Source organism: Glycine soja, chromosome 18, assembly GCF_004193775.1.
Source record: "Glycine soja cultivar W05 chromosome 18, ASM419377v2, whole genome shotgun sequence".
In the NCBI taxonomy this organism is placed as follows: Eukaryota; Viridiplantae; Streptophyta; class Magnoliopsida; order Fabales; family Fabaceae; genus Glycine; species Glycine soja.
In genome coordinates this window covers 6,542,884-6,554,592 of record NC_041019.1, presented here as the reverse complement: position 1 = coordinate 6,554,592, position 11,709 = coordinate 6,542,884, and the positions used below count along the sequence as shown (strand labels likewise).

The following is an 11,709-nucleotide window of genomic DNA, read 5'->3' as shown; positions in this document are numbered from 1 at the left end:
ATATATGAATTCAGATATCACAAATTTTAAAAAGAATGATTGGCTATTAGTACACAAAACAACGTAGAACTTAAAATAAAAAAGTATTAAGAAAACACTAAAAATAATGGGCATTAAACATGGGATTATAAAATGCTTTGCGTCCCTTCACTTTTTATTTGAACATTGGGAGAATCCGATGAGTCTGTCCCTACAATAATATAGTAGTATACTACAATATATGTGGTTAAACAATGATGATCAGTGATGACAACTAGTACAAGAAAATACTTGCACAAAATATTGTTCATACTCCTTTTAAATAAATAATTCTGAATCTTCCTAGTTACTACTAAATTTTTTTAAAAAAATATTGAATGATTTTTATATTTTTAATACGTCAAATGTAATTACTTTTCTTTTAATATTTTTCTTATAATATAGTAGTAGTAAGATTTATAGAAGGAAATAGTTTTGCTCCAAGAAAAAAAATGTGAAAGATTTTTTTTTTTTTTTTAAAAAAAAAGGAGTAAACTTTGAATAGTGTGCAGCAACAAACAACAAGGAGATGGTTTTAAGAATTTAAGGTAACTCATTTATCGTGGCATGCTTGCATGTCTGATGAGCTCGGGATTGACAGAATCTTTGCATTGAGCACAAGGTTGACTTGATTATGGTGATAACCATGCACATCCCTAAAACTCATGTCAAAATTACTTCATCATTTATTAGAATGAGCAAAAAGTAAAAGGATGTTGTTAGCAAACAAATCATCTTAGAACATTGATTAAATAATAAAAATAAGAAAATATTTATTGTAAAGATCTTACAAGAATATAAAAAAAATTATAGACAACTTTGTACATTCTAATAATTTTTTTTCTTTGTTATTTGACCAATATTTAAGACACTGGCTAGCATTTATCAAACGAAAAAATCTTGGTGCAAAGAGCTTCACCATCAATCTGTCTTTGAGAAGGAATAATTCTAAGTCTTCCTATGGCATCTTTCAATAAATTCTCTTATTAAATGAAATAAGAAATTATGGTAATTCATCTTTTCAAGATTCTTTTTCATTTAATATTTTACTCTCTTTGTCTCTCTCAAAATAATTGTCATGTAAGAAAAAAAATTATTCAAAAATAATTGTCATTTTAGTTTTTTAATATAATATTAATTAATTTTTTCTACTTATATCTCTTATACTAAGGATGAATTACAAAATCTATAAATATATTAATGATGATATAAGATTAATTTTATAAAATTATTTCTTTTTTTATTTATTTATATTTTTTTGTCATTATAAAATAGTTATTTTAGGACAGAGGAGTATAAAATGCCGCATTAGTAAACTATGATATCATTAACATTAAAAAAATAAGTCATCTCATGTGAGATTTTTATACTATAAGATCACATGTATAAATAAAAGAAATAAACATTGAGATACTAATCTTGTTTTATGTTTTTTTTTTTATCTCCATCTTAATATTTTTTTTTTCTGAATGCTCTATCTTAAGACTTAATATGATATCTTTGTGTAAAATCTCATACAAGAAAATCCACTCTCCTACATAAACAAAGAATTGCACATGCAGGTGGATAAGCATAAATTGAACATTATTAGGTGAAACACATGTGTAAATGGATGAAACCATGTTTATAGAGATACTAGCTACTAGTGATGGAATTCTCAAAAGTGTAATTAGGAAGGTTTAATGAGCATTCTAAACATAGATGAAGTTTCAAAGTACACCCGGCAAAGACATTCTTAGCTAGCTAGATTACATTCACACTTGATAGTCCACGCCACCAGACAGTCCAGATTGCACTTGGACCACATTTGCACATCCAGCCAAAATTTTCCAATCCTGCCATGTCCCTTCTTCAGGTACGTATACATATGATAAGATTGAAACTGTACTGAGAAGATTACTACATTAGCATGATGACTATATGTACAGTTGGGAATCTTGAGTACACTGTTGGGAAATAATAGGTTGTTAATATTTGGAGGGGCTACGTGGTAATTTCCAAATGGTGGAAATTTTATTCTTTTTATTTTTCCCTAATCCATTTATGATTCTTTGGAAGAGACAAGTAAAAGCATCAGAGTTCATTTGCATTTGGTTCGCGTCATTTTTTTATTCCTAGGAATGTAAGGTGCTAATAAATATTTTCATGTTTCTTTTAGAATGTTATGAAAATATATTTCATGTATGTTTTATTTTCAGAGAAGTTACATTCTCACGTTTTAAGCAGATTATATTTCTATGAAGAGGTGGGTAACTCATTCTTGTGAGAATGATTATTTTATATAATAACTACCTATTTTTATTACATTATTTTTATATTTCTGTTTTACTTTTACTTTTTGAACTTTTTCATTAAATATTTTTTTTCTAAAATTACTAAATACTAGCCAAACATGTCTATGAGATTAACATTTTTAAGTATAATCTTTTTGGAAATGCAAAATTATACCGTGAAATAAATGTCTAAAATTTCCAACCGAACATCTAAAATTACTGTGCAATCTCGTATTTTCACGCGTCAAATGTAAAAAGGAGGGAAAACTATCTAGCATTAAATAGCACAATACTACGTACTCTGCTGAGCTTTCATTGAGGTAGCCAAAGTTGCAAATGAGCATTTAAGATTTAAGAATATGGTGGCAAACAATATGACAAAGGAAGCTGGATCTTTTGAAATTTTTTTGGAGTGCCTAACAAGATTACAGGAAAGGGACAAAAACGTTTAAGTTGTTTCTCGATTTTCAATTTTGTTTAGAACAGTGTAGAATGATCAGCAGACTTTGACATAATTACATAAAGAGCAAATTAGTCGTTTCAATGGCTAATTGTAAAGTAATGCACACGTCAACCCCAAGCTCCTAACTATAATTCACCCTTCCCTTTTGACATCGTTAAATCTTCTTATCTTGAGTTTTAAATGAACAATAATTTTTAAAAAAGAACATACTATATACTAAGAAAACATTCATCAATATTTTCTTAGAAATGACATTGGAGATTAGAGACAGTACTGCATGTAATCAGTTGATTTAATTCATAAATATTCCTCAAAAGGCCTAACAAATTTGCAAATACTTAGAAATAAAACATGGCTCAAGCTCCATTGAGACTAGAGAGCATATAAGTATTAGCAACACTTGATGAATACGTTAAACTTTTGTTTCGTAAAGCACCAAGTAAGCTGCAGTATTTGCCTAATCAACAAATATTCACCTACCCATTCTTAGTAAGCAGCAGCATTAGAACCATGCTAAGAAAATCAAAAGCCAGACCTAAACAACTTGCTGGTGCCACCCTGCCAAATCTCACTCATTGCACTAAGGCACCATAACATTATATATAATTCTTTTTTTGCATCCTAAATAAACAAGTCAGAAGAAAAAATGATGCTGGACGACCAAAAATAAATAAATCCACATAATTCAATCTTAGCAGCTGCTCATATTTCTCATCTGCATATTAAAAAAAAATATATCGATCCTAAAACAAATACAGCAACAAAATATATCCTTGACCAAAATCTTTAATTATAAGATCAAGCTAACAAGTATACCTACAGAAGAGAAAATCAGAGATCCCACCAAGGAATCATCGTCCTCTTGAAATTGCTTCTTCCATCTCACCGTGTGATGAAGGAAATAACTCTATGTAGCGACTGCCAAGTGTCATCCTATCCTTTATCATTGCTGCTTTTGAATCTTCAGCACTTTCGAATTCTGCATAAGCCTCCCCAGAAGGTCTTCCCTCTGAATTCATTATAATATGAATAGAATCCTCTGGCAGCCCAAAATCCTTGAAGAATTCCATTATGTCATCCTTACTTGCAGAAAATGGCAATCCCCTTAGTCGCAACACCCCGGTGTGCTCAGCTGAATCTTTTCCTTCATCATATGATTTAGCCCGGGAAGAACTTCGACGAGGTGAACCACCTCGAGCATCTGAAACCTCATTTGCAATTGCCTTGTAGTATTCCTGCCTCTTACTTCTGAAAACTTCAACATATCTTCTACCCATGTTCTGCCTGTTTCTTTGAAGAGCAAAGTCAACTTGAAGAGGATACCCCAGAACACAGAAGCCTTCCCCAGTGAACTTGCCACCTTTGTGAACAAAAAGGACATCGACTATGTCTAGCCCATGGAAGAACTCGGCCACATCAGTTTCAGTACAATCAAAAGGAAGGCCACGCAGTCGAACAACAGGAAAAGGTGGAGGAGGAGGAGGTTGGCTGACATATCCGTAAGGAGATGGATTGTACATAAAATTGGAACCGGTGGAAGCACCATAGAATGAAGATCCTGGATCAACAGTGCGCTGGCGTTTTGCAGCCATTTCACGCCCATCACCACCATCGGCAAATTTACTGCAATATTCACCCATAAACATAAAAGAACTCAAGAACCTCTTTCTCATGAGTCAACTGTAACCTTAACAGTAGTCATCCACCCAAATGTCAGTCTAGTTTTATTCTAATTTATCAATTTTGGATAGCTGCACAGAGTGACCATTCCAAAGCTATAGCAGGATAGTAAATAGTAGGATGAAGTAGTTGACTACTGTACCAAAGATTATGAACACAAAATAAATTTTTTATACTACATACATAAATGCTCAAAAATAAAAAACAATGGCCAATTTGTTAAAATGCAACACAATGCATGCACGGACATGATTGTGCCACAAAACACAGCAGTTGATTAATATGCTACCTATTAAGCTTTTGAGATTGAAGGGAAAGGGAAATTAATTAGGGACAGCTAGTCAGTTAGCTATAGAGGATTAGTTAAATAAATAAGGGAGAAAACGGACAGAAGGGGCATTCAAAGAAATAGAAAAATTGTAAGTGGGAAAAACCCTTGAAGGTGAATTCTTTCTCCTTGTTCTGTTCAGCTTCACTAAATAAATAAGAATCACCTTTTCTTTCACCCAACTCCAGATGTTTCTATCAATTGGGCCAACCTGGGGATCAACAAGTGGGGTCACAAATGAAAGCCTTGGAGAATTCAGTGGAGTTCTTAAAGTGGGTGACCAGCAAATGCAACTCTCAGCTTTTGGAGATCAAGAAGAGTGTGGAGCAAATTAATAGCAACAAACAGATGCTGGGAAAGTGGATGTAGAAGCAACTAATTGTGGAGCAAATACAACTCTCAGCTTTTTAAGTGCAACAGGTCTGCAAGGTCAAGCCTTCAAAGATTCAGATGGATTTCATCAGAATGAAGGGTAGCACACTGTTTACCATTCTTACAGAAGAAAACACCAGAATTGACATTGGAAGGGCTTATTTCCGAGCTCATCCAGCATTATGGTGGTGGGATTGGATGTATTGGAAATGTGTATGAAACACAAATGAAAGGTAAATAGGCTCTGGAGTAAATTGAAGAATTCGAAGCATTGGTGGTGCACATTTTGACCTCATCAGAGAAACAGTTATGAAGGTATTTCTATGGTGGCTGGAGGCTAAGACATGAAGTGTAGAATCAGACCCATGCCCCATGCCCACAGATGTATTTATGAACATGGCTATGGTTCTATAGAGGCTGTTGAGGAGTTACATACTATACAAGGGATGGTGGGTTTGCAATTTTGACCCACAGATGCTGATTTTCGTTATCATGGTGGAGGGAGCAATGTTTCACTTGGGGGAACCACTCCAGTAAGCTTAAATAGCTTGATTAATTGTCCTGGCCAATCAGGAGCACCTTTGGTCCAACCCATTTCTTAGATGAGTGTGCAAGGTGAGAATATAGCTTCGACTTAGTCAGCAGCAAAGTCCAGCACCACAAGCACCTTTCCACCAAGAAACTGGAGCTTGACAGCTTCCCTATGAGGAGTATGTCAAAAGCCAAGGAAGATGTTTTTCATTGTGGCCAGCCATTTGGCCCTGTGGACAAATGCCCAGAAAAAGGTATGGGGGTTATGATCTTGCATTCTTGCCTGAAGATGAAGACATGGCTTAGGACAGGGAGATTGTCCAAACTCAAGGGGGAGATGACTAGTAGGAATTCTCATGCAAGGGGAATCCCCAATTTCTACCTAGATGACAAGATTGAATTTCAGAGTGCATGTTATTGTTATGATATAAGGGAGAGGGAAATAGTTAGGGAAAGTTAGAGCCGTTAGTTAATTAGAGGGGACTAGTTAGCCAAATAAGGGAGAATAAAGATGGAAGAGACATTAAGAGCATAAAAAAATATGTAAGAAAGGGGAAATCATTGGACAAGAATTCTTCTCCTTGTTCTGTTCAATAACCTTCAATCAATAAGAATCTTTTCTTTCACCCAACTCCTACAGAGGTTATTATCATAACCAGTCTAAATTAGAGGATCAACTAGCTTAAGTTGCCAAGGACTTATCTGGTTTAAGGGTTTTCAATTTTCACCGACTACAAAAAATCCACATTGTTTTCACTTGTTTCCAGTTTTCAAAGATTTTTCTGAAAACAAGATGGAAGATTGTAATTATTAGTGAAAATAATAAATGAAAACAGAGAACATTTCCTTAAGACCAAACAGGGACTAAACATCTATATTGAAGCATCAACAAACACAAAGATCAACACCAAAGCTACACAAGACCTTTAATAATAGTTATTCTCATTGAATATGAAGCACAAACAAACACAAGGATTAACACCAAATCCAGACAGTTCTTTCACCCAAACTGCCCTTAATTTCATTTAATTACTCAAATAATGATACACAGATTAAATATAAATGCATGCATAGTATCCCCAGAAACTAAAATATTGTACAAGGTTTACCAGCATTCAACTACTAAAACTCTTTCGCAGATACCCACAAACGACTAATAACATGTAACCACAAGCCTACAACTAACAGCAAGCCAATTGCTTCCATCCTCTCAACTTTCTTATACAAACCTACTCTTAGATGTTCTGTTTTAGACTAGATATTAGGGGGATAGTAGACAACACATCTTTTTCTATTTATTTAGGGTTTTACTTCTAATAATTCCAATTATTTATTTTGTTTTAAGATAGTTCAGATTTCGTCCTCACCCAGTTCGAAGATAATTCAGAATTCATAAAATTAAAAAAGATAACGAAAATTGTTAAGGTTTCAAGACTTTGACAAATTAAATGAAAATTTCCATACGTCATAACGAGAATTAAACAGAACAGAAAAGAAAAGAAGAGAAGATATCCAATATGTGAGATTATGAATTAAACCTAAGATTTGTAGCGAAGAAAGGGGAAAAAGGAGGTAGAAAGAGTGGTACCCTCTGTAGAACATTGAATTTGAAGCGAACAACAAGGATGCCACTCTTGTCTTGGTTTCGCTGCTTCCCTCTCTGTATGAATGTAAATGCTCTTCGTTTCGTATACCCAATGTTATTTAAGTTGCATATATCCAATCGCATCTCATGATGATGATGGATTTCTCAAATGAAGAAACTATGTTTTTTTTTTTTTAAGTGAAGGGATTACTTCTTAAAGTTTCTTTTTTAAAGTTTCTTTTACATTGAAATAAATTTATGTATTAAGAAAAAAATATTTAGAAATGAGATTTATATCTTCTATAAGAATTAATAAAAAAAATATTTATCTGATATATAAAAGTATCATAATTAAATTATAATTAAATAAAAATAAAAATATAAAAATGTAAGTTTTTTATTTTCTTATTATTAAAATAAAATTATGTATAAATTTTTTACAATAACATATTATCACTGTAGGAATTAAAAAAATAACTTAAAAAATCCAATTAATTTTTTTCATTAGAGATGCTCTTCCTTATTCAACTCCAACTTTTTTCATGGATTAAGATAGGTTATGGATACTAAAACAATTTTAAATAGATATTTAATCACAAAAGTATCATTAAATTTGTTACCTTTTTATAATAAAATGATATTAACAATCATTTCTTTTAGTTTACATATGTATACTTTTTTAAAAATATAAATAAATAATTATAAATATTAATACATATTCATATATTTGTGTTATGTAAAAAAAGTTATTAATATAACAAGCCATACTCCACACATATATACTCTATCCCATATATATATATATATATGATTTTTTTATTTGAAACCAGTTAAAATTAAAAAAGAAAGGAAAAGTGTATGAGAAAATTATCTATATATATCAGTGCATTAATAACTAATATCATAAAATTTAGACAAAAAATTAACAAGCTGATTTGTTTTACTCAAAATAATTTAAGAATACTATAGTAATTATAATTGAATTAAAAAAAGTTTCTCTCTCCTAATTCAGCGGCATTAAATTTTCAAATTTTCTTTCTTTTCTCATCTTTTATTTCATTAAATTTTTTGCATCTCTTTACTCTCTCCTCTAAAGTAAATCTAAATAATAAGAAAAATGAAATCTAGGTTAAACAATTATTGAGAAATTGGTTCACATTTATTAAAATAATAATAATTATTATTTAACTTAAATGAATTTGAAAAGTTAACAATTTTTATACAGAAAAATAATGTGAATTGGAGCGGGTTTTTGTTGGTATTTTTATTATAATATCCAAAATAAGGGAGATTACAATAAAAAAATATATCGATTACTAATTAAAAAAATTCACAATAATTATTTGAGTGCATAAAATAATATAATAAAAAAATTAGTTAACAAAAGTTATAAAAGGAACTGTTTAGTTACGTTTATTTTGCTGTAAAAAAAAGATGCGTTTATTTTCATATTCAACATTTTTATATTAATTTGATTTAGTTCCTTTAATATGTAAATAAAAATTTAATGCTGGTCAGATAGGAGAGAGAATTTTTTTTAAATTTAATTATATAAAGGTGTGTTTTAAAAATATTTTTTTCATAAATATATGCACATTTGTGTACAATTTATATGAATAAATAATATAAATTATATATTATATATTAGTAGTAAACAATGTTTTAAATTGAATTTAATATTTATTAATTTTTTATTTTAAAAAAATGTTATCATCAAAGAAGCTTGTGAAATTTAAGCCTCAGTCTAAAATTGAAATGGACAACCTGAAAGTGCTTTAAGTAAAATGGATTGGGCTAACAAACCAGACCCAACTTCATTTATGAACTTCTCGGGTTAGGATGCAAAAGGTAGATACTTTCTGCACCCAATAAATTTTCACATGCACCGCATATGAATGGGCAAAAATGCCCTTAGCTGTCCCTGTGACCCACTTGTTGTTGCAATGCCTACCACCACACTTTTCAGAAGATGTTGTTCCAATTACATTTTAAACAGAAGGAACAATGGTCAAAGGGAGTGAGAGACACCAAGCAAAAGGAAAAAAGACAGGTAGGATTGTGAGGGATTTATCAATGTTTGTCTTGTATGCCAATTGATAAAAGCTTCAAGTGTTGATGTGTAAATCCAGAACACAAAGCCCACTAGGTTTGCAAATTATGTAGATTTACATAAATGTTAATCCAAAACGTTGTGTTTGCAAATTATGGATTAAGTAATCTGAAAAATATTATGTTGTCTGCATTATTTAATCCGAAATAACGATACATAAGTTATGGACTGATGATTTCGTAACACAAAAAGCTTGGTATACGTTTTCAGATTTGCAAATTTGGAACTAATCTATGCTAATTCTGGATCAAGTAATCTGAAAGGGTACACCAATGTTTTTGTTACGGATTGGACATTCTAGAAAATAATCAAATAAAAAAATCACGTCAAACATGTATTTCTATTAAAAGAAAATGACCTGTAATTCACAACTTTGTGTTTTTTTTTCTACTTCATACAATGAGTCAGAGAATGACAGAGGAAGAGAGACACCAATGGAGATACAGATGGAAGCACGAGAGCTGTTAAGGACGACTGTAGGAGGAAAAAGGGTCAAACAATAACTTATAAAATGGGAAGGGTATGAAATATTATAAATTATGGAGGTGCAAGTGGAAATTTATGGGGTGCAGATAGCAACGACAAAGCAAAATATTTACACATCTTTTTTTACAACTAATTTTCCACAACACACAATTCATCAATTATCTAAACCCTGGTCACTAAACCGACCTTAATGAATTACTAATTTTTTAATTCATCATACTCTCATTCACACTTTCATATTTTTAAAAATTTGTAATTTTTTTTATATATATTTTTTATATTTTATGTTATTTAAGCAAGCAATTTCACTAATTTATCTTAAAATGAGACAAGTTGACACCCCTATCTTACTTTTAAAAATTGATAAATAGTCATCTTTTTTTTTCCTCTAAAGGGCTGACAATGGAATGGAATAGTCTACTCTGCCACCTCAAAAATATTTTATAAGGAAAATAGTTATATTTTGTGCAAATATAACAAAATCTCGGTGTTATCAATTATGATTTTTCTACATTCCTCATCTTATTTACTTACTGTACTATATATACTATAAGAAAACATATTACTAAATTACTTTCTACATGTTTAAAAAATCACAAGTATCACACTCGGGGGATCGTAAGTTGATGAAAAAAAAAAATTAATAGTTAGTACTTTTTTATTTGACACTGGGAGAATCTTATTAAATATTTTCTTCGATTTATATATTTCATTATTTTGATAACGCATGACAAATTATAAAACAAAATGTTACGTTATTTAAAATAAACATTGTTAATGCAAAAAAATTGGTAACACAAGACACTTTAAGCGAATAAAGTGAATTTTTTTAAAATGAAGGATTAAACTGGAACTAAAATTTAAAATGTGACTCAATTCTATTTTAATCACTATTCTTTGTCCTACAATAAATTTATTTATTATTTTATACTTTAATAAAACACCATTAAATAACTGTCTAAGTTGAAAAAATTATAAAATTTACAAGCTTATTATGCTTGCATATTTTTTTTACCACATGAATATTTTATTATAAGTAATGTTTTTCAAATCAAATAAGATTATACTGATCAAGATTTGAACGTAAAATCTCTGATTAAATTAAAATAATTCTTTGACGTCAATTAATTCACATGTTTTGTAATAACACCTGCATATCTACAATTTTATGTTGTACATGAAATTTGGTTACCAAAAGAGCAATGGGAAATGTAAATGGGATCCAAAATTTGAGCTACATTGGTTGAGTTGGGAACTTGGAACCCAGAAGTGGGAAAAGGAGAAACACATGTGGAAGGTGCATTGAGGGTGGTTGGAATGGGACACTTGTCACTCATGTTCATTCATGCTGCATCTAACATGTGTTACAAATTTCAAGGGCGACAAAGATTCACAACCACGTGGCTTCACTTTCACCAAACTCATCAAATCAACTCCCCCCACACACAGGTAACTTCGGTTGACGAATTTGGTATGTGTACTATTTGTTGTTAGATTATAAATGGAAAAATGTTTTTTTTTTATAAATATTTTCGGTTAAATTTAATTTTAATTCGTATTTTTAAATTGATGAAATGAAATCAGTCATTTAGTTTTTGAAAATATGATTTTTGTCCTTTTAATATATGATTTAGTCACCAACAAAATTAATAAATTTTTAAAAGTTATTTCTGTTCTAAAATTGTATTTTGATTTCTTAGGTAATAGTATCTAAGATTTGAGTCCTATGGAACATACTTGACAGGGAAGTTCTCATCAACAAACTTTTCTAACACAAAATTTGATCATCTTATATTGAAATTTATTACTAATTTACTTTTAAAAAGAAAATCAAAGATAAATCATGTTACTTTTAGAGTTTAG

General features: G+C 30.6%; 1 protein-coding gene across 1 annotated transcript; it reads right to left on the bottom strand.

Annotated features, from left to right (window-relative positions):
* Window positions 1-3,394: 3,394 nt before the first annotated feature.
* LOC114396628 (heterogeneous nuclear ribonucleoprotein F-like) lies at window positions 3,395-7,404 on the bottom strand. Its single transcript, XM_028358713.1, has 2 exons — window positions 7,254-7,404; window positions 3,395-4,377 (listed from the first exon to the last, which is right to left on the bottom strand). Exons 1-2 carry the CDS (start codon window positions 7,265-7,267, stop codon window positions 3,606-3,608), a joined length of 786 nt encoding a protein of 261 aa, XP_028214514.1. The 5' UTR covers window positions 7,268-7,404; the 3' UTR covers window positions 3,395-3,605.
* Window positions 7,405-11,709: the final 4,305 nt, after the last annotated feature.